This window comes from Eriocheir sinensis, chromosome 5 (genome assembly GCF_024679095.1).
Source record: "Eriocheir sinensis breed Jianghai 21 chromosome 5, ASM2467909v1, whole genome shotgun sequence".
Lineage (NCBI taxonomy): Eukaryota > Metazoa > Arthropoda > Malacostraca > Decapoda > Varunidae > Eriocheir > Eriocheir sinensis.
Genome location: NC_066513.1, coordinates 3,736,241 through 3,760,988, shown reverse-complemented (window position 1 = coordinate 3,760,988; position 24,748 = coordinate 3,736,241). Strand labels below are relative to the sequence as shown.

General features: G+C 39.5%; 2 protein-coding genes and 1 long non-coding RNA gene across 3 annotated transcripts in view; 2 read left to right on the top strand and 1 right to left on the bottom strand.

Annotated features, from left to right (window-relative positions):
* LOC126983541 (transcriptional protein SWT1-like) overlaps positions 1-24,748 on the top strand; it is a 34,976-nt gene that overhangs the window by 9,339 nt on the left and 889 nt on the right. Inside the window, exons 2-4 of the mRNA XM_050836312.1 lie at positions 6,171-7,889; positions 9,260-10,146; positions 11,307-11,447. Coding sequence (XP_050692269.1) covers positions 6,180-7,889; positions 9,260-10,146; positions 11,307-11,447 — 2,738 coding nt within the window. The 5' untranslated portion in view covers positions 6,171-6,179. The remainder of the gene's footprint in view (positions 1-6,170; positions 7,890-9,259; positions 10,147-11,306; positions 11,448-24,748) is intronic.
* On the top strand, positions 11,454-21,382 carry LOC126983585 (uncharacterized). Its single transcript, XR_007735994.1, has 3 exons — positions 11,454-17,709; positions 19,109-19,224; positions 20,366-21,382. It is a non-coding gene; the product is annotated as an uncharacterized LOC126983585 (long non-coding RNA).
* Positions 21,718-24,748, bottom strand: part of LOC126983547 (HCLS1-associated protein X-1-like) — a 110,102-nt gene continuing 107,071 nt past the window's right edge. Inside the window, exon 10 of the mRNA XM_050836359.1 lies at positions 21,718-24,621. The gene's annotated coding sequence lies outside the window, so the exon portion shown is untranslated. The remainder of the gene's footprint in view (positions 24,622-24,748) is intronic.

Sequence of the window (24,748 nt, the reverse complement as noted above, 5' to 3'; positions counted from 1 at the left end):
CAAAATTTCGAGATAGCGAGTGGGGAAGAGTTGGTACTTATGATTTATTGTTTATAATATATATATATATGAGACTATATTATATATATATATATATATATATATATATATATATATATATATATATATATATATATATATATATATATATATATATATATATATATATATATATATATATATATATATATATATATATATATATATATATATATATATATATATATATATATATATATATATATATATATATATATATATATATATATATATATATATATATATATATATATATATATATATATATATATATATATATATATATATATATATATATATATATATACATATATATATATATATATATATATATATATATATATATATATATATATATATATATATATATATTTTTCCTCTATTTTTATTTGCGCATGTTCTAGTACAAGTCTTCATGAAGCCATTGATACCAAATTTATTGGGGTACAATATATTTGCGAGGGTAAAATATATCCGGGAATGTAGAGTATCGCGGCGGCAAAAAAAGGGCCGGTCGGGCCTGAGAAATGCATGGTGAGTGGAAGAGAAACTTTTTGGAAACTTACTGTGCGTGAGAGGGTTAACTGAGAGTCGCACAAAAGCGTTTGATAGAGGGGTCCAGTTGGTCTGGGCACCCAGGTCAGCCCGATTCCTTCTCTCAAACGCACCGCTGATAGCTCTTACATCTTCCAAGTCATTTAAGAAGTTGTCCCAGACGTTGGAGATGCGAAACGGGCGCTGAGCTGGCAGTGCCGGCGCCAAGATCAGTGTTTACACAGCTGACTTGGCAAGCGCGTGGCAGTGTCTCCCTCAGCTTTCGCTTGCTCTGTAACCCTTATTGTTGCCTTTGTAATTCTACTATGGCTTCTAAGGGCAAGGCTGTGTCTTCCATGTCAGTTAGGAAGCTGAAGATGCTGTCAGTGGCAGACAAAATGGCTGTTATAGAGGGGTTGCACGGACGTCATCATCAGCGATCAGCTGATCACTTCTCAGCTGCCCTGCAAAGGCCCGCCATTTTGGGAGGCACATATTTACCACAAGAGAGCTCGTCAGCTTTTCCCCGCCATGTTACTGTGTTGGGTGTGTGTTAGTGTCCATCTATTACTGTGTGGGTTGTATGTCCATCATCATTTGGCAGCCTCATGGATAGTTATATAACGAAGCCTAGCCTCACTGCCCAGATTTTTTGCATATTCCCATAGATTGTGATATGAAGACGGGAGGCACGGGCCAGCCATCATCAGGGGGCAGGGGCTCAGCTGATCGCTCTTGCCTCCCAAAATGGCTGACAGTTGTTTTTCCTAAAACAAAAGCGAAGCGGTGTGACGTCAGTGCAACACCTCTATACAAGACCATGAGAGAGGTGTGAGCCGTGCCGAGCTCATGGTGCAGTACATGTGTGTGTGTGTGTGTGTGTGTGTGTGTGTACGCCACGCGTGTGTGTGTGTGTGCGCGCGCGCCATGTTTGTAGTACCTATTTACGTAATGCATTACACAGACCATTTCAACTGTTAGTGGTAACAGCGTGCAAAATGTGAAAAAAATACCTCAGGTAACTCGGATTGGCCTTCCCCCCATGGCAATTGGTCTGACATGCGGGGTATACTGTACTAGGAAAAGTATTGGTGCCAATACCGATCCTTGAGGCACTCCACTATCTACAATTCTCCATTCCGATTTCTTGTCCTTTACCACTGTTCTCATCTCTCTTCCCCTTAAATAACTTTCCATACATTTCCTCATTTTTCCTTTCAATCCTCCTTTATTCTCCAGCTTCCATAGTAGTCATGCATGTGGAACTTTGTCAAAAGCCTTTTTCAGGTGCAAATACACACAATCAACCCATCCGTCCCTCTCCTGTATTATGTCTGTCACTGTTTTTCTGTGATTATATTATGCTCTTCTAGAAATTTTGTCCATTGTTTCTTTATCACTTTCTCACATATTTTACAAACTACACTGGTCAATGATACTGGTCTGTAGTTCAGGGGTTCTTCCTTATTCCCGCTTTTATACATAGGGACCACCTCAGCCCTCCACCACTCCTTTGATATTTTACCAGTTGTTATTGAGCATTTTATAATATCATATACCGGTCCAACCAGCTGATTTCTGCATTCTTTCAATATATAACCTGAGACTCCATCTGGTCCTACTGCTTTCCTCTCTTCCAGCTCCTCCATTTTTTATATATCTCCTCTAGTCACCATGACTTCATCCATATGAACATTTATCTTGTTATCGTGTGGTTCAATGAATTGTGATTCTTTAGTAAAAACTTGCTGGAACCTTTTATTTAGCAGTTCGGTGATGTCTTTAGGATCTTCGATTACCTTATTTCCATCATTCAATCTTTCTATGAATCTATAAAACAGTTTAGGTTCTTCCTGTGCTTTTCGACAATATCCTTTTCATATCCTTTCTCCTCTTCTCTCCTTATTTTCATGTATTAATTTCTTGCTATCTTAAAATCTTCTTTACTCCTGTGATTCTTATTTCTTTTCAATCTCTTCCACACTTTATCTCTTTTTTTCCTTTGCCTTTGCACATCTTGCATTAAACCAATCCTTTTTTCCTTTTTCTTTAGGTTTATACACTGGTACATATTTCATAACTCCTGATTCATACGCCTCCATAAAAATATCATACTTTTCTTGCACCTCTGTTCCCTATTTACCAAAAGTTCTTTCATAATTTGAAAATGTCAAAACCTTGCTTTTTCTAATTCTACCCAGGACTTTTGGCACCTAGCCAAAAATATCTCCTCCAATTTCACTTCTTCATCTTTCCCTCCTCTCCTTAACCCTGATGGCAGCACCACCGTCTCATCTATCTCTAAGGCTGAACCCTTCTCTCAAACTTTCTGTGCAAACTCAACTCTTATCTGGACAATTCTGGGCATATTCCTCCTACTCATCCCCCCTCTGACTCCTTTATGCCTGTTATTAAGGTTCTTAAGAATGATGTTTTCTATGCCCCCAACTCTCAAAAAGCTTATGGACCTGATGGAGTACCTCCTATTGTCCTTAACCTTTCCTTGCTAAGCACTCGCAACGAGACTATCCCCCCAGGTGCACTCGGGCACCCCAGCGGGGGAAGGGGATCTCTTTTAACCGCTGTTTCTCAAAAACTATTCATCACAGCTACAAAACAAAAACACCATTGGAAAGAGGAGGCCAAGATCTATAAGATTCGGTTATGTAAGCCTCTCCTGTGAATGTACAGGCACGTTCAAGGGCCGTTTTTTGCTGTGAGTGCGACTGACGCTCACAACGAGCTTTTAGCATCACCAGCAAGTGACACTAGTGCTCGCTCTTTTAACCTCTGTATCTCAAAAAACTATTCATCACAGCAAAAAAACAAAAACACCACTGGAAAGAGGAGACCAAGATGTATAAGATTCGGTAATTTAAGCCTCTCCTGCGAATGTAGAGGCACGTTCAGGGGGTGTTGCCTGTGAAGACGTACAGTTATGCGTGCGCGACGGTCAGCCATGTTGAGGCAACTACTGAGTAGATCTCTTGATGATGGGATGCTGGCAGGGCAGTATTGCCAACTGCAAAATTTACAACTATTTGGTCAAAATATCAGTCATGTGATAGGTGAAGCTATGCAAAAATGTAGCTATATTGGTCAACAGCATCCACCAGTTGCTCGTCCGTAGATTTTCTGCGCTTGGCTGATGTGATTTTCCACCAAATTTTGTGGAAAACCCACTGAATTGGCAATGCTGTGCGGTGAGAAATAGTGTTGGAACACTCATACTCGAGAAATTTGAGTGCGACTGGAGCTCGCAGCGAATGATTAGCACCACCGGCAAGTTCCGCTAGTGCTCACTGCAAGCGTTTAGTAAGGAAAGGGTTAAAAACTGTGCCTCCGTGCTGACACCCTGCCTGGTCAAACTCTTTTGTCTCTGCCTGTCAACATCTACCTCTCCTTCCTGCTGGAAGTATGCCTTCATGCAGTCTGTGCCTAAGAAGGGTGACCGCTCCAATCCTTCAAACTACCGCCCTATAGCTTTAATTTTCTGTCTATCTAAAGCTTTTGAATCAATCCTTAACCGGAAGATTCAAAAGCACCTCTCCACTTCAGGCCTTCTATCTGATCGCCAGTATGGGTTCTGCAAGGGGCGTTCTACTGACGATCTTGTTCTCTCAAGGGGAGGCACTGCCTAGTATTAGTGGAGGGTACATCCATTTTATTTCAATTGTTCTAAGGTATTTTTTTCTTTGAAGACTTACGTAAATGCAATAAGATCTGCATGTCTCGGCATAATTGCTTTCGTGCTTCTGTGCGAAAACAAATTACAAATGAAATTTATTACTTGTAATAAAAGCAGAGCTAAAAACGTTAATGAGGGCCAGCATGTTCACAAGAATCCTCACAAAATTCTGCCTCGAAACATATATTCGGCTAAAAAAGTTGTCCCACAAAATTTCGAGCTAGTGAGCGGGGAAGAGTTGGTACTTCGGATTTATTGTCTACAATACTCAATGCGGAGACTTGAAACAAGTTTGTATTGCTTATATATATATACTTTCCTCTATTTTTATTTGCGCATGTTCTAGTACAAGTCTTTATGAAGCCACTGATACCAAATTTATTGGGGTACGATATATCTATGAGGGTAAAATAAGTCCGGGAATGTAGAGTATCGCGGCAGCAAAAAAAGGCCGGTCAGGCCTGAGAAATGTATGATGAGTGGAACAGAAACTTATTGGAAACTTACGGTGCACGAGAGGGTTAAAGTAAAGAATAAATGTGAAGTCTGCTAAATAAGTGTGAATAATGAATAAATGTAATTAATATAGGTGAAGAGTCTGTCTTGCTGACATCTGTTAATATAAGAAAACTTTAATACTTCTCACCATTATTTCACCTTTTCTGCCTAGGAAATATTAGGCTATCAGCAGATTTGAGGGGTGTATCAGCGAGACACTTCACATTTTTTCATCATATTTATTCTTCACAGTTATATATTCTTTATATTTATTCTTCACGTTTACTTTTTGTTCGTTTATTTTTCATATTACTCCTTCATAATCCTCCGCTCAGCTGATGTAATGTTGACATTTCCCGCCGCTCCAGCATACCAACACTGCCGAATCACTCGCCTTCGTCTTGTCATGACCGTTACAACGCTGGTAATCGTCGGTACCACGAAAAAAATGACTGTGAAAGCTGATCGAGGCGATGGCAATGCCTGTTAACAGGATGGTAGGGCCTTTGGTTACGGTGCGTACCAGACGACTGTGAGAGTGGCTCTTAGACTACGGTGACTGTGGTCAGGTCATTACTCAAGTCAGGAGCACTTAGGTAACAATACAACATCAGATGAGGTTTTTGGAGGTCAGGTCACCATGTAGCTTAGACTACAGATACTTCACCGGATAGACTACAAATATTGAGGTGGACCGCATGTTAAATTAGCACTGCAGTTTGTTAAGTAGGAAATGAAATATCGGCACATTAATACTATCAATCTTAACCCCGTACTGTATCATAGTGTGGGAAGCAAATTAGTGTCAAAATATTGTCTGACAGTGAAAGCTTGTTTGTTGAGCTGGTGCATTAGATTGTTCATGAAAGTCTAGATTGGTATGCATTGTTCATGTTCAGACTCATGTACATGTATGCAAGAGTGTGTATAGTTAATTTGTAAAAGTGTTGTGTGTTTATGTTTTTGTATGTGCATAGGTGTGCAGATATAGTTAAGTATGAAGGTATGTGTGTAAATAGGCATGTGTGTATGTATGTGTTAATTTAGTAATTTCATATGATACTGTTCCTTGTTACCTTTCCTCATGGAAAGACTTGCTCAACATTATGTTCATTATGTCAGTGACCCATTCATATCACTAAGGCCTTTTTGTTTTGTTTTCCGTCTTCTCATTATTATACTATTTTTCAGATCTTAGTTTTAAGTTAGTTGCCTGAAAAGTTTCAGCTTAGAAAAAGGCTGATCATGTTTTAGAATACTGATATGAAATAACTTGCAATATAATAAAAATCATAATTAAATAAATAAACAAATAAATTCTAATTCAGAAGAGGGCTAACAATAAGATTAATCAATAAGGCATTCCATCTTGTTCATTTGCCGTGTTTTTAACGATTTTCATTTCCTACAGGACTTCATCATGACGAGCAGCAATGCCAAGAAGGATCTCCCTCCCAACTGGATAGTAAAAACCTCTCGCCATTACCCTTCACTGTCTTTCTATGCAAATGTGAAGACAGGGCAGTCATCATGGAAGCACCCATCTCTGCTAAAGGAGAGTGAACTAAAGGGCTTGGCCAAAGTGAAGAGGAAAAAGAAGTCAAAAGAGATCAGCTCAGAGGAAGTGATAGCAGCCACCAGATCCAGCAGTGATGTAGTGAAGCAGGAAGGAAGGCCTCATAAGAAAGCAAAATTTTCCCCTTTGAATAGTGAACAGTTTGCAGCATCTCAGAGGAAGGATCAAGAAGCAACATCTCAGAGCAATGACGAAGACTCAGCATCTCAAATTAATACACAAGCAGCAGACAGCACTGAGGATCACAAAGCTTTGAAAGGTAAAGAAAAATTAGATGACAGATCTTTTAAATGGAAAACTTTGGAGAAGAACCAAGAGTCAAATAACACCTCTGAAGATTACAAACCTAAGCCTATAAAATTTACCATCAAAAAGAAAAATGTTTTATGTATCTCCTCAGTGATGGAAGGTTCCCCCAAGCAGCCTGTTACAGTTCATCCTAGTATTATTTTGGCTCGGAAGATTGGTGCCAGAGATCACATGAAAACAAAAGGAAAAAATCAGGATGGCAGGAAGGAAACAGTCACCAAAAATGATGTGCAAACTGCAAAGATCAAAGGTGTTGCGGAGAAAGCGTCAGAATTCCCAGCTGCTGCCACTGAGTCCAACACATCCAAGTTAAAAAGTGAATTGAAGAACAGAGCATTGCTCAAACCATACGAAGTCAATGAGAGCATGTCAGAAAAAGAGAAAAGGAAGGGGAAAGGAAAGGAAAGACAAAAAAATAGAAGCAAGACTTCATTAAGTAACCCTGATGCTGAAACAACTGATGGACTTCATGAAACAGATAAAATAGAAGTATTGCTAGATACAAGTGAACAAAAAAAAGACATCATTGAAAACAGAAGGAAAGAAGACAAGATGTATGAAGACTTCATCAAACAAAGAAGTAAGAAATGGAAAAAATCAAGATATAAATCCAAAGACAGTATAGATAAGATCACTTTAAAGTCAGAGGTAAGCAGCGATGAAGAGCACAGCAAATCATTGTCTGAGAATCTGAGGCCAGAGCAGCCCAAGGAGGAAGCTCTGGAAGATAGACTGAATTCAGGTCTTCCATCAAAACAAGTGCCTTACATTGACAGTTCCAAAGTATTTGAACCTCTGCCAAAGTCAGCGTCAACTGATGACAACACTGTTTATCCAAAGGCCACTGACATGGAGATAGATGAGGAGGAACTCATTACAGAAATCGCCAACTTCCGGGACTCAGCGAGTTACTTTGGTTTGACTCATATTAATAGCTTATCTGCCCCAACTGCCCACTACAGCCCTGCATCAATATACTTTGTGGTAGATACCAATGTCCTCATTCAAGATACTGACTTCCTGGAACAATTAAAATCATCCGCCGTGGATGGGAGAGAGATTGTCGTTGTGGTGCCATATGTAGCCCTTCAAGAGATGGACGGCCTGAAGAAGAGTGCATCTATTGGCCGTGCATGCCAAATGGCAGTGAAGTGGTGCAACAGGCACTTTGAGGCACAGGACCCCAGGGTGTTGGGCCAGACCTACTCAAACTACCGCTATTCACTGGAGAAAAACAAAAAGGCTGTAAGTAGGGGACTAGTGGCAGTGGTACATCTGCCATTAACCTTGGAGGGAATCTCCTTGTGCCCTCTTTCCACTCCTGATTTGTTTTATATACCTATAAATAGTTCATCATACTTAATGGTATAGTTAGATTAGCCTTGGAATCATTCTTCAAGAAGAGAGTCAAATCTACTATTGTTAGATTCCACTAATTCTGATCCCTTACATGTTCTCCATTCTAAGTTTCACTTAAATGCTCTCTGTTGTATACCTTTTTGCAGTAATAATAGTTGCTCATGCCCATATGACTTATTCCTCTTCATGCTTGTCTTTGAAACATGGGCAAGTAAGGAGTCACAACTGGCAAGGGATTGCCTCAACTCCAGCATGTCATCAAGGCTATGTGTTACAACTTATTTGGTCTAGGCTACAAGCCCTTACATGATAATCCACTGAATACTGTAGGCAGGGGCAACACGGTGCTAAGTATTTGCTTATATAAACATATACACATAATCATTGAAGGAGAAATAAAGTGTAAATATAATGGCAGTGGCAGCGAGCATTTTCAGCCGAACGCCAAGTCAGCTCTTATAGCTCCCAGCTCCCCCCACGTTTCTGTCTATGTCTTTGTTATTTAATTGTGTTGTTTAAAAAAATGCTTACAAGAAGAATGAAGTAAGACAACTTATCATCAGACAATGGAGTTTACTACCCAGTTGTTAGGAGCTGTACACACTACAACATGTTTCAGCAATACACAAATCACAACAGCATTAGTGTGTGGTGTGTCTTGTAGCAGGAGGTTGTGACTCAATCCTCTGTGTGGAGTAACTAGCTAAGGAGAGGCCAAGAGAGGTTGCTCTGCTTATTTAGTACTGGTAGAAAGGAAGACAAGAGCCCTGTAGGGACACAAACAGATGAAAAAACTGATTGACAGCCAACAGACAACCAAATTCAAACAGACAGACTAATGACTGAAATTAATATCCAAGTGAGCAGATATAGATAGATATTAGGGAACTAACAAAGGTATGTTTGTGGAAGGTGCAGTTTTTGTGTGTAGACCAGGAGTTGAATTGATGAAGTTTTGGTGGTGTTAACATGAAGGGCAAAAGAAGGAACTGTTAGATAGTAAAACATTTGTAAAGAATGCTGAGAATATTGGAAGGCAAATAAGGACAAGAAAAAGAATAACAGAAAAATAAAATAATGAGCCTTGTCATCTCCAGGTCTACTCAGAAGCCTTTCTTGAACTGGTATTTTGTGCCCCCATCATTGAATCCTTGAAATTTTTTTTTTTTTTTTTTACCAAACTAGATGAATAGGTCATGCAACCCCTTCAATCCTTGTCTCTTTTGACCCACATCAGTTCTTCCTGTTCTTTACAGAATGCAGATGACCTGGTGCGAGACTACTGCCTGTTTTTGGCAGATGAAGGGTTGGAAGTGTGTCTCCTCACCAACGATGTCAATCTCCGCAATAAAGCCATGATGTCCAGCCTCTCTGCAATCAGTGCCAAGGATCTCAAGAACAAACTTAATATGTTCCCCAGCAGCCACCTGCTAAATCAATCCTCATCTATAACACTTCCTCGGGCAGTTTGCACTTTTGAGGAATCACAGATGAGGGATGTCAGCCTGACTGAGTGTGCCGTGAGTGTGGCTGAGACACATAACCTCAAACCTTCACGTCATCAGGCATCACTCTCTGTAGGCCAAGGACAAAGGCAGGGCAGCTCAGGCCAGAGAGTTAGCAGGGTTGATAGTCCATTGCCCTCCAAGAACAGTATATTACATGAGAAGATTACCACATCCCTATGTCACACTCTTGGCCACATTCTCCAGGATGTAATGAAAGAGGTCTATGAGGATCTGTGGCTCACCATCATCAAGCACAAGCCTCCATGGAGCCTTGAGGACGTGTTCGCATGCTGGAATAAACACTGGATTGCTGTCATGATGGAAAGGTTTCCTAGTAGCATGAAGGAGTTACTAATGGAAGTCAGCAGTTTACTCACTTCGAGTCAGGTTGATGCAGAGAAGCTCCTGAAAAGAGTACAGTTTCTCTACTCTCACTTTGAATCAATGCCATACAGCAAGCACATTCTTCCAATCCAAAACCCTTCTGATGCAGTTGACATGTCAGAGGCCCCTCCTGCCTGCACCCTACCCCACCCCTCCAGCCTACCAGAGCCTCACCAAGACAGTGCCTTGAGTGGGGTAGTCAATGTGGAAAAGATGATCAACCAAGTTGGTGCCCACATCACCCACTTTGTGTATGTATTTGCTGCAGAGTTTTTCTATTCACATTACAATTTAGCAATTTTTCTGTATTGAGTTCATTGCTACCAGTAGTGCTCACAGTGGTGCCCAAGGATACTAGGAATTCTTCACCCATAATATTTGGGAGTGAGTGGGCTAAATATATATAAATGGTTGTGGTATAAATCTTTTTAAAGCAAACTGCCAAGCTGCAACAGTTATTGCAAACCCATGCACAAATATATATACTCCTGGTTTAGTGTTTAGGAGTTGGCATGGTTAGTTATTTTTGTACTACTTACACACATACCTCAACCAAACCCAGTCCCAGTGTAGCAGCCCAGATTATACCCAGGGTTAAAGTGGGGCAGCCTGTTTTATACCCCAGGCTACAAACTGGACTAGCCCAGGATATAATTATATGCTTGTCTTTGTTCAATGTCCATATTTTCACGTATGGAGTTGGATGGGTCTATGAAGTTGTTGTCATTCATCTTGGTGTGGACTGAGACTTTTTCTGTCTCAGGATGTCCTTCCTGGCACCCAATCCCAGTTTTTTATTGAATGCCTAAGTGGATTGCCTACTATGGCTAAGAAGCCTCATCTGCCCAGATTTGCAGTCAAAATTAACCCCTAGCCCAGAAAAAAATTATATCCAGAATATAGAATAGGGTAGGCTATCTTGTACCCACACACACACACTCAGAATCCAGGCCTGTGAAAGTTGTTTTGAACTCACTGGTCTGGTTAAACTATCATGGATTAATTTAAAACACACACTCAGTTATTGTTATCTTTGTTTTCTTATCATGCTGATGACACAACCAGCTATTATGATATATTGGGAACTACCTGAGTTAGTCATCTTTATGTTTATCAACACAATATAACGTTCAAGGTCAATCACCCTGGAGTAGTAATTCTGATTAAATGGAGTGTGTAATCGAATCTACTTGTACCATTTGTAGGATATTCATAGTTACAGTATCTATTTTGTCATCTTCATTATCATCTTTTGGTCTATCCAAATTTACCTAATATTTTGTAACTTAATATCTTTTTATATTATTTAGTGTGTGTGTGTGTGTGTGTAAGAGAGAGAGAGAGAGAGAGAGAGAGAGAGAGAGAGAGGTTTTTAGATGTGTCTTTAGAAGGAATATTTTGGTCATTGCAGAGCCTTAGTACTGAGTGCCTTTGGTACCCTGCACAAGCTGCCCACCCTTGGGACCAGTGACTCAATGACGCCAGACACTGCAAGGACCAGTGGCGTAAACCTTCACCAGGTCATCATGAGTTTGGGAACAGCCATAACAAAGTAAGATATTGGTGTCTGCCACCCCAGTAATATAATTGCTTAGTTTAAATGATGCAATTAATTGGTAGATTAAAAGAGCATAGCTGATGTAAAAAAAAATACAAAATCTGCTCATCTCTTAACAACATCAGTTTTCAACAACATAATTGTCAGTATCTTCATGTTCTCCCAGCTCTGTCAACACTGGGTAAGAATGGACAAAGCTTCGTTGATTTTGACCTGATTAGAAAATGTGTGGGTGAAACATGTTCAGATCATGTGTGTGCTCATTCATGGTCACTCTGCTTATGTACTTTTTTCAAGTAAAGAAGGCAGTTCAAGGAAAAAAAATTGAATCACTAAAATGCACAAATAGAGGACAGCTAGAAAGAGCCAAAGAGACTTGGAAAGGCATCTTGATCATCCCCTCTTAAAAGAGTCTTAGGTTGTAGACAGAAAGAAATACAAACACAGGAAGTCTGTTCCAGAGTTTATCATCAAAAAGAATGAAAAATGAAGATGCTCGTTAACTCATGCATACAGAATTATGATAGCAATGGGATGAAATAAATTGAAAGGGGGGTAGACATGCAGTTACCAAGTTCAGATGAGCAGTCAGCATGAACATTTCAATAGAAGATAGAAAGAAAGGCAACATTGCAGTAGAATTTAAGAGATAGAAGACTGTCAGTAAGAGGAGGAGAGCTGTTGAGATGAAGAGCCTTTGCCTCTACCATCTAAAGGGGCTGTGTGTGTGGAGCCCCTACACACATGACATGCTTACTCCATATAAGGGCAGACAAGGCCTTTATAATTATATGGATACCATCTGTGAGGGGGAAAGAGACTGGTGGATACCATACAGAATGCATAACATTGAAGCTGATTTAGCAAGAGATTAGAAATGAAGTTTTCAGTCAAGATTTTGGGTTAACCCTTACATTACGGCGATCATGTATATAAGTGCGCTACCACACGCTCCACCTGTACGGGGATCATATATATAATCGTCACACTCTACGCTCCCTACATTTCAAATATACCGCCAGTTCTTGACTCAGAAGAATGGTGGAGGCATCTGGCATCCGTACACTCTCATTTGTCTCAGCGCGCGGCCCACCGAAGGCCACAGATCATTTTCCACTTTTGTTCGGAATACATCTGTCATGTCTCGTGACACATCAAGCAGTTCCTCTGCTCTGGGCGGAAGTAGAGCGTGGGAGAATCAAAGTGACAGTGACTCTGATGACTGCTATGGTAGTGACATTGACAGAGGAGGGAGGGGCAAGTAGAGAGAGAGAGAGAGAGAGAGAGAGAGAGAGAGAGAGAGAGAGAGAGAGAGAGAGGTGCTTCCATGCAACGCGTCACGGCCGCAAGAAAATGCGCAATATTTTCAGCTGTCATAACTTTTATTATTATTAGGAGAGAAGTTTTATTACACCACCTTATATACTAGACGAATATACAATTATTGCAAAGAAGAAAGACACCATTTTCACCTCTTTTAAATGTCTAAATTTTCCCCGTGCGCAGCATCCAGAGAAATATATCGTCACCCGTACTCTACGGGTTAAGGGGGTGCCAGGGGGGGTCCCTCCTGGGCACACAGTATGTCCTATGGCTTTGAAATTTTAGTATGTTATTTGTTGGTGTAAATGTATGACATTCTGTGAATTTCGTGAAATTTGGGTGAATGTGTAGGGGAGACTCAAACAAAGCATAAAATTTTCTTTTTGTTTCACAGACTAGTTTTTAGTTAATTGCTTTGAAAAAAATACCATAGAAACTTTGTGTATATGTCTACATTTCTCATTTTGTAATTTTTTTTTTTTTTTTTTTTTTTTTTTTTTTTTAAAAATTTTTTTTTTTTTTTTTTTTTTTTTTTTTCACTAATAATTTTCTCCACTTTTTCTCCCGTTTTCTTTTTACATTTTTCAAAATGTACAAAATGAGAAAAATTGCCATTTAGTTGTAGTTTATATGGATACCTTACAAAAGACTGTCAGATGTTTTGTCGATTTTGTGAAATTTTTGAAGTGTAAAAAAACTAAATTTTGAGAATTTGGCTCCTAAAGATTTTTTTTCCATTTCATGTGTCTTGCCATTTGTATTCATTTGATTGGTATGAAATCTTCACATATGATTGTTTATACCTTGTTCACTTACTGGAGAAGGATAAGGCATCTGGTCCCCCTTTATAATAATAAGTATTATCACTCAAATGTGGTGGTGGTGGTGGTGGTGGTGGCGGCGGCGGCGAGGTTGGTGTGAAGATAGAGTCGTGACGCATGCTTCTTGCGTTGCTTTCTTGCATGTTTCCTGGATCTCCATTTTGTTCCAGAAGCCTTCTTCATGTTCATAAATCTGCTTATGGTTGCTTTGCGTTTGTACGTCATTGTAAAGACATTTTGGGGTTGTAGCGCAACAAAAAATTTCAACATCCTCCCCGGTCAATGTCTGGGTGAGAACTGAGCAGCAGTGCGCATTTCACATTCACCAGCTGTCACGAGTGGATAGAGGGATGACAGATGACAAAAATTAGAGGGAAAAGACTATTTCTAATGTGAATTTTACGTGTGTACAAGCCCTGAGAAATACCACATGTGCTGGCGAGCTATGACGTAACAGCGCGGGGCATTTCAATCTCTTAAAGGGACCCTGTTTTTTAATATTCTACGAAATTTTGCTTCATTACCAAGTAGTACATAGCATCCCCGACATGCTGAGCGAGAAAAACTAATTTAGTCAGTTTAAAAGATATTCGTCAAAAAATACTTCCCTGGCATCCCCCTTAAGGGAAGGCCAAGAATGTTTGGTGTAGGAGGGGATAGCTGTGTGTTACTGATGAATAAGGGAGAGGTGTTTGGAAGATTATGTTTAGTTGTCAGGTGGAGATTTTGAATTTTTGAGGTGTTGAAGGACACCAAGCTCCTTCTGGCTCTCTCAGATATGATAGCAAGGTCAGAGGTTAAACATTCTGTAGCACTCAACTTTTAGTCATTTAATTCCTGCTGGGAGTGTCTTGAAGGGTGTACCACCAAATAAAAATCATCTTTATGTAGACTCCGCTACTGTCACCTTCTTCAGCACTAAACATCCTCGGTCTATCCTTAATTCAAAATCTCAACTGGAAACTTCATATCTCCTCTCTCGCTAAATCAGCTTCCTCGAGGTTGGGCGTTCTGTATCGTCTCCGCCAGTTCTCCCCCGCACAGTTGCTATCCATATACAGGGGCCTTGTCCGCCCTCGTATGGAGTATGCATCTCACGTGTGGGGGGGCTCCACCCACACAGCTCTTCTGGACAGAGTGGAGGCTAAGGCTCTTTGTCTCATCAGCTCTCCTCCTCCTACTGATAGTCTTCTACCTCTTAAATTCCGCCGCGATGTTGCCTCTCTTTCTATCTTCTATCAATATTTCCACGCTGACTGCTCTTCTGAGCTTGCTAACTGCATGCCTCCCCCCCTCCCGCGGCCCCGTTGCACACGACTTTCTACTCATGCTCATCCCTATACTGTCCAAACCCCTTATGCAAGAGTTAACCAGCATCTTCACTCTTTCATCCCTCACGCTGGTAAACTCTGGAACAATCTTCCTTCATCTGTATTTCCTCCTGCCTACGACTTGAACTCTTTCAAGAGGAGGGTATCAGGACACCTCTCCTCCCGAATCTGACCTTGCTTTTGGCCACCTCTTCTGATTCTTTTTTTAGGAGCAGCGATTAGCGGGCTTTTTTTATTATTGTTTTTTTTGTGCCCTTGAGCTGCCTCCTTTGTTGTAAAAAAAATTAAAAATAAAAAAAAGTTCGTAAATGTCCATATATGGTTTCCCCGCATTTAATGCATTCCAGACTGAAGTCTACATATAGACTCTTGCCAAATGAAAGATATATAAGAATCTATATATAAATGTTTTTCCATAATTCTTTCAATAAATTAAATATAATTTGCATGATGCCCATGAATATGTATGTAAAGGAGTCAATCACTCACACCCATTGCTATGGCAATGTCCAGGACTTGTAACCCAGTTGTGGTTTCCCTTCCTTCCTCCAGCTTTCTTCTGCTTGCTTTTAACATTTTCTGTATGTATCTGAATACATGTATTCATTTCCTTTAGTGAAAGCTGCGTCCTGAGGCAGTAATGCATGGAGGATAACTGACAAATTGGAGTGGTTCCTGGTTAAAAATGCCAAATAACAAATTATACAAATGATTATGTAAGAAGAAAGTGTCCATATATAAATCTTCCCACAAACTAGTGTTGTCTCATGAGAGCGAACATCTATACATAGATTTACCATCAAATAGTCCCACTTTTGAAGCATCTTTGTATGGATCCTCCACCAAGAAGGGGTCAAATACGTTGAGTAATGCAGAACATAGCCATCGAATAGTAGTGGATAGGACAGTTTGTTTTGGAAAGATCATTAATGAACAATAAAAAGAGTGTGAGGTAGAACAGAGCCCTGTGGAATGCCACTGCTTATAGGTTAAGGGGTAGAAGAGCGATTATCTACTGCAGCAGAGATAGATCAGCCAGCAAAGAAACTGGAGATGAAAGTACAGAGAGAGGGTTAGAATCTGTAGGAGGGTAGTTTAGAAAGCAAAGATTTGTGCCAGACTCTGTCAAAAGCTATCAGGATGCCTAAAGCAATAATTAGAGTTTCACCAAAATGAGAGGAATCAGTTAGCAAAGCATATGTGGAGAAAGGAATTGCACTACAATAAATGTAAAAGGTTAAGTTAGGGGCATACGCTGTAGCCTTGCACGGCCTCAATGCTCATCAGTCTCATTAACCCTTGAGCCTGTAGTAAGTAAGAACCCATTACCCCGGGATACAGGCAGGGCAAATGTGACATATGGGTCACCTCAGTCTACCTCCAACAGGTTTCCCCAGGCACCCATTTATCAACCAGCATGAGAGCAAGGGTGAGCATTTGGGTGGGCTATACACATACTGCCTTTGCAGGGATTCAAACCTGGGCCCATGGATTCGTAACTAGGTATTGTAATCACTGCTCCACAGAGACCCAACAGTCATGCCTCAATTCTCATGGTTTGAGTATTTACAGCATCACACTTTGGCAGATTACTCAAGTAAATTATATTGTGTGGAACCACAAAGAAATCAGAATGCAGAGTAAAACTTGAGTAACATATTCAATGTTACGGATGACTGATGCTAGATGTCATCCACATGTGCAGGAGACACCCGGGCAGAAGGCTGAGTGCTCTTAAGGACTTAATTAAGCCAGGATTTACTCTTGGTGGTGCAATCAAAATCATCCGATCATCTTGAATTGTGTCCACTTAATGGCATAATAATTAATATAGTACTTCTGACCAAAATTCAGCTTTCTACATTGAAAAATGATGACTATTAAAAGTATTATTCTAAAAATGTTAAAAATTGCAATATTTTGAAGCCTATCTTCTCATTACCTATCATGTAATTTGATTTCATCTTTCTAGGACATGTTCTGTGGTCTTGTCCCTTCAATATGCTTGGAGGAATTAATTCTAAATTGATTAGCTGATTTTTTACAACACTTATTTTCTCTGACATATTTTTTAACTTTCTGAAATGGAAAATTGAATTTCAGGAAATATTTTGCAAGCTTACAATAAAGATAGGACAAAGTCCTCCAACCATTATTTAGGTTATGGTGTTATGTGCCCAAAAATAAAATTTTCAGTAAAAACTGGGCCCGTATCCTCACAAGCTATTAACTTTTACCCTTAAAGTTACTATCAAAGTTAATAGTTTCAATTTATTAAGAGTAATAGCTATCCTCGTCAACTTTGAGTGTAAGTATTAGCAAATCCTGGCTACTATTATCTTCTTCTTCATCTTTATGGCGGGCTCGTTGCTAAGGACGCCTCCGTGCAAAACGTAAACATCCGACATGAATTAAGTAAATATTTCAAAAGAAAAATAAAGAAAACATGTATAAATGTACAACAAAAACATAATAAATGGCAAACACAAGAAAATACTGAGTTTTGTGGCAGATAGAAGCAGCCTCAAAGGCTGCTTTTACTTCGTCGCTCGTCAATACCCTTATCTCCCCTCCTGCGTCACAACTTGCTCTGCTGAAATTACATCTACGACCCGGAGAACCAGCGCAGAAAAGGAGTAAGTTTAATTGGTCGCCAGATGAAACGGTCTTCTTACGTCAAATTCATGAAAAAAGACGTATAATCAGAGGGTGTTATGGGAAGAGTATCACCCCTGAGGATAAGAAGAGAGCGTGGACTGAAGTGGCAGAAGCTGTAACAAGGTTGGTAATCACATATTCATGGTTCAATCAGCTTACAAACTAACCTAACCTAATCAATTGGGTATTTTTTACATAATAACACAACCACTGACCTTCCAAACAGAACATACCTTTTCATTCTGTATCTGAATAGTTTCATTATGACCATTTCTGCCACAACCCCCTCTCCCTCAACAACCTAACATAACTAAACCTAACCATGCCAAACCTGCCCCGTCCTACCGAACACATCCTAACTTAACATGCCAAGTTTGTTGGGGAGGAAGAGGGGGTTGGTGTAGATAGTTAAGGCATATTTGCCCTTTTTTATTCTTTTTTTATTTGTTTATTATTTTTTTTTTATTGGGGGGGGGGGGGGGGGTGCTAGGCATGCCAGACTATGGACACTTTTACAAGTACTTTATGTCAAGACTATATGGGAATAGGTAGGTTTCGTGAGAATGGTAAAGTAAGATTAAAATAGTATATTTATAGCATTGGTCAAACAGATTATGGTGATATAATGTTAGATTGGAATGTACTCAAGATAATGAAATTAAGGTTAATGCTTTTATTTTTTTGTTACATATTCACATATTCATGATTCAAGTAACTTGCAAACTAACCTAACCTCGTCAAATGGGTATTTTTGTATACAAACACAACCACAGAGTTTCTAAACAGAACATACTTTTTCCTACTGTTCCATGTGAATAACATCATCATGACCATTTCTGCTGCAACCCCCACTCCCTCAACAATCTAACATAACTAAACCAACTCCTGCTAAACCTGTCCTACCTAACACGTCCTAACCTAACATGGTAGGTCCCCAAGTTTGTTAGGGTGGAAAGGGGGTTAGTATAAGAGAGTCAAGTCATATTTACCTGTTATTTTATTTATTCCTTATTTAGATTTTTTTTTTTTTTTTTTTTTTTTTTTTTTTTTGTGGGGGGGGGGGGGGGGGGGCCCCATGCCAGACTCTCAACACTTTTACAAGTATTTTATGTTAAGACTATATCGGAATAGGTAGATTTGATGAGAATGGTAAAGTAAGATTAAAATATTATTTTGATAGCATTGGTCAAACAGTTTATGGTGATATAATGTTAGGTTAGAAGTACTCAAAAAAATGGAATTAAGATTAATGTTTTTAATTTTTTTGTATAGCTGTATTGTGTAATATCCTCCTACTTAGAGAAAAGCATTTTAGAAAAATAGGTAATGAAAAGTAGTATTTATGGCCATGTTTATAACAACTAAAAAGTTAATGTCTTATGATGCATGTAAATAAAATGCCGGTACTGATTTAGCTTTCCGTCACGGCATGTATTAAATGTTATCGGAGAAGGTATAGGAAATAAATGCCATGCCATAGTGAAACGATTAAGAAACTTGCTTCACATTTATACCCTGACAGTGCCTTCCCTGGGAGTGGACCCCGTACGCAGGATGACTGTGAGAGGTGTTGGTACAACGTACAACAAAAATCAAAGCCTCGCATTGCCAAGTGCAAGAATGAGCAGCGGCAGACTGGTAATTTTTTTTAGTTGTTATGTCTTTAAATGTAAAACTTATATTAGTTAGTTTTTTATGTACTCACAGAGTGCAGCTATACTGGCCACAATGCCTTTATTTCAGCTTAAAGTTAAAAAGTTCATAGCAGTGAACTGCATATTTGATATAGAAATTTTTTTTAATGTTCATCTGTCAAGGACTATCAATCTATCTAAATACCTGGGCTGTCTTCCCCCCAGTGAAGGGTTTTAGCCAAGACAGGCACACACTCACTCACACATTCACACTCATGTACACCACTCTCTCAGCTGCACAGCCCCTGAGGGAGTAAAAAAGGCCCTCACTGTATGGGGGATTAGCTGCACAGTTCACACAGGGAACTTCCACACCAAGGCCTCACAGCATACACTGGTTTACCCCTGCCCCTTCATAACAATGACATTTCCCCCAGCACCTGAGTGCCCCACACGTGTGGCACCACAGATACGCAGGCGCCTGCCTATATAACTATGACATTAACTGTGGTAGATAAACTGGTGTATGACATCATAGGCTGCTCGTCTCATGTATTTGAAGGGGTACCAGAGCCATTCAGCATTGACACAGCTGATGATGTGGTAGGGATAGGACAGCAGCAGCAGTCAAGCAGCAGTCAAGCAGCAGTGAAATATTGACTGGCCTGTATGTTTTTGGCAAAAACTTTTATATTCTCATTAAAACAATTTATTAATCATTCTTAATTTCAAATTCTTTGTAGATACACACTTTATCAGTCAATTACTTTACAACCAATAACAAATAGTGGAATATTTATGTTAATAATTAATATTTCACCTATAAGACCCTTTTTCTTCAACTACGTACCTATTTAACCCGTCCGCTACGATTGGCATGGATTTGGCTTTCACTGGTAGCCTGGTACCATAGTAGTTTCAGGTCTTTCTCTGCCTCTGTGGTGGATAGTGGAGCGTTTCCCATGCGGTATTGGTATGCTGGATATCCCCTCCCAAGGTGCAGGACTACATTTTCTTCACTGAATTGTAGCAGCCACTTTTTGTTCCATTTCTGTAGTTTGGTGATATTTTATTGTAGGAAATCCGCAGTTAAGGGGTCAAGTTACATGCATTAATCATGACTAATATATGACGCTTTTTTTCAGCCCCGCTGCTATATTGCTAGAGACCATCCCAGCACATTGTTCATTACTTGTAGAAAAGATACCATCAGCTGCTCCGGCAACAGCCACTGCTTCAACATCTGCTGGCCCTATGACACCAGCCACTGCTTCATCATCTGCTGGCCCAATGACACCTGCCACTGCTTCATCATCTGCTGGCCCAATGACACCTGCCACTGCAAGGGATGACGATGAAGCTGCTCCACCACAGTCACCACCTACTTCATCGGAGTTAAGAGATGCCTTTCATAGGGCAGCAGTATAATTTTTTAATGCTGGAGCTGAATATTACTGCCTCAAGGCTATGATTTTGTCACTTTTTTTTATTTTTATTACTGAGGAGGTTAGGGTGGAAGGGGTGAAAAGAAATCTCTGCTGTTTTTCGACAGAAATGGTTAGCAAATTCATTCAAAGCACAACATTTACCAGAAAAAAAATTGTGTGCCATTGTGAGTGGGTTCACTTGAGATTGGGCTCCAATACACCTCCATGGTCTAGTGGTCAGCATGCCTGGCTTCTACACGGGCCCGGGTTCGAATACCGGCCCGGGCAGTCGGCGTGCAGCTCACCCAGCTGATCATCCTCCCTCTTGGGCTAGTCGATAAATGGCTACCTGGGGAAACCTGGGGAAACTGTGGTAACCCGGATGTCACACTGCCCCTGTGTCCCGGGGTAATGGGCTCCCTCCCACCACAGGCTCAAGGGCCAATGTTACGGAGATGAGCACCGAGGCCACGCGCTGCTACAGCGTATGCCCCAACTTTACCTTTACCTTTATTGGCTCAACTGACAGAGACATGGCTTTGTATGTTGAAGGTCACTGGTTCAATCCCCACAGCCAGCACTCTCTAACTTGGATTTTTCTGAGTTCCCTAGAGCCTAGATTAATTTCTCGGTGTTTAATGAGCACATTTGCACCGGCACCCAGTCATGGGTGCTACAAGATACTTTGTTACAATCAGGGGCATCATTTGGACGTCAAAAGTGGGAAGGACATTAGGGCAGACAGTTTATATATATATATATATATATATATATATATATATATATATATATATATATATATATATATATATATATATATATATACATACATATATATATATATATATATATATATATATATATATATATATATATATATATATATATATATATATATATATATATATATATATATATATAAAAACATATATATATATATATATATATATATATATATATATATATATATATATATATATATATAGATATAGAGATATATAGATATATATATATATAGCTTATAACACTATATATCGATCATATTAGCATTTTATGTAGTCTGTGATGCAGGCAGGATATTCATTAGCACCTAATTAGACTCATGCTGCTCTCCAGTGCTCTCTGATGCACTCACAATCAAAGATGTAGTATACCTATATGGTAGCATTGAATAATCTTAGGTCACTTGGTAAAGTGTTCACCTAAGTCCAACCCAAGCTGACAACATAAACCTAAGCGTGTTTGCTTAGAATATTGGCATAATAATAAAAGATGCTGAAAACTGGATTCCACTACTTTATTGAATATATGAGTAATTATATACTGAATTTGTAATGGAGCCAAGATAGAAAAGCTATGTTTTTCAGTGGTCATACCATGATCTCATGAAAATAAATAGGTTGACATATATAATTAATTACTACGTATTTTGGTATGATGACCGTTGCACGTTAATACCATAGCTTTGGTAGCATTGAGTAATCTTACGTCACTTGGTAAAGTGTTCACCTAAGTCCGACCCAAGCTGACAACATAAACCTAAGCGTGTTTGCAAGCTGAGTGCTAATTGGCATAATAATAAAAGATGCTGAAAACTTGATTCCACTACTTTATTGAATATATGGGTAATTATATACTGAACTTGTAATGGAGCCAAGATAAAAAAGCTATGTTTTTCAGTGGTCATACCATGATCTCATGAAAATAAATAGGTTGACATATGTAATTAATTACTACGTATTTTGTTATGACGACTATTGCACATTAATACCATAGCTTTGAATCCAATGATGAATATCTTCAAGCAAGACACAAATAGCAACAGATTGGTTACCAATTCACTCAGTAAACACAATACTCCAGAAAAGTATACACTGAATTCACAATAAAATTGTTTTTCCACTTGGAACTTTATAAACAGAAGCCAAGTAACCTCGTTTTACTTCACACATAAGTCATGATGTACGCGATGTGGTCACCTCGACCTTTCGTTCCTCCTTCCTCACACTCGCAGAAGTCACTAACAAGCTTTCTTACCACCATTATCTCCATACGAATGACCGACAGGAGTAATTTGTTTTTCTAACTTGATTTTATAGCAACAATAATTATAAATCATATTTTAAATTACATTTTAATGCAATATTAATGTCATCTTTTTCATTTGCATGTGTGTACCTTTCTGCTACAAATAAAAGTTTTTTTCCCATGTTTTTTTATCCTTAACTCAAATATTTCACATTTTAATCAATAACAAAGGCATCAAACACTAATTGTATGTTCAAGCTATGTAAGTTTTTTTTTCTGTTCACATAAACTGCTTCGTTTTCCTTTGGTGCCATTATTTTCACATGGTTGCGGTCTATCACTCCCACAACACTGGCAAGTTGGTAAAATTCTGCTTGCTCTTCATGGATCTCCACCCTATCAAGGGGAGACTGGATAAACCTCCCGACTACCTACGGGGCACTGAGGGCGGCTAGAGTATCCACAATCACCCTGCTTAAACTACTCTGGCTTACCCCAAACTCATCACTTGAACACTGCAGCATTTTTCCTGTAGTCAAGTATCTTTAAGTCAAAATCACTTTCAACCCCGGGATGAGTGAATGCTCCCTTTGAACTGGGTCTTGTAGCTCTCTTCTCACCAAATCAGTCACATATTCCATTCCTGCACGGTCTAATATGTATCTCTTGACAAGTTCACCATCGTTATAAAGTTCCAAAGAGTCCTTTCGGACTCTAAATTGCGGAGGTGAGCTGGGCGAGGAGCTCCGGCGGCCATTTGATATGAGTCTGGGTCTGGGATTTACTATTAACTTTCCTATTAAGTGTAGAAGTCCTTGCCAGCACTGAGCACTGAGGATACACTTTGAGAGTGAAGTTAATACTAAAGTCGAAAGTTAATACCAAGTTTAGTATTAATAGTTGACGAGGATACGGGCCCTGATCATTAATAACAGAAAAGATCGCATTCAAAATACAGTTTTTCTTTAAAAAATCACTTTTGAGAAAACGCTTCCTAAAGATTAAGCATAGGTATGCACGAACCAGGTAGAAACATGACAAAATGTGTTACTTACATTTTGAAGAGTAAGCAATGAGGATCAAATTAACACCAGAACCACTGCAATTGGGCAATAAATAGTGAATGCATGGGCTATCAACCATGGCTATATAGATGTGAAACTTTTTTTTTTTTTTTTTTTTTTTTGGGTCATGAGCACATAATTATTGACTCAATATTGCTTATGGAGGTTATTTTGTGTGCATTTTAATGTGCCAATTTAAATATGATTTTTTTTTTTGGCTATTTGATGAATATAAAATAATAAGTTAGGCCTTTTCCGGTTTTATAAAACCTCATGATACTTGTATTTTCCAAATTCCCCTTCATTCATCGCTGGGAGTCTCAGTGCTGCACATATCCTCTCCATGGCCCTGTATCCTACACCCTCACACATGAGGCTATACACAAGGTTGACACTCGTCATTGAGAGTATTTTATCGTCCGGTTTAACATTATTGGCCATGGTGACTCGTGAATCACATGTCGTACACTTGGTAGTGATGGAGGTGTCCAGTTTGGTGGTGTCCATTGTTACACTCTTTGTATTATAACAAAACTTGCAACACACATTTTCAAAAACTTTTTCCATGTACATCCTGTCAACGAGTGTATTTTGTGTCTTCACACTGTTCACTCTCTATGTCATCAAACAACGCTTGCATTTCGTTGCACTAGACACATGTGGTGAAACAACAGGTGTGGTAGGGGATGGAGTAGTCATAGGAGGTAGTGGGTGAGCTGCAAGCGGCGGAGAGGTGGCGGCAGAGGGAGGTGGCTGGTCAGCTACAGGCAGGGAAATTTCTGTCTTTTTCCGCCTTGCAGCCGAAAGCTTGTTCTTTTCTGGCTTCTTGTATTTCCTGCTCTTCTTAGGCACCTTAGGCATCTTGAATATGCCTAATGTCCACTAGAAGAATGAAAAGCTCTTGAAAATGATGGCACCGCGACGACCAGCTGTCTGTATGTTTACAATAACACGTGGTCGGGCCAGGCTGGCTCGCCTTGAAGAGCACCTTGGAGCGAGGCTAGAGGCT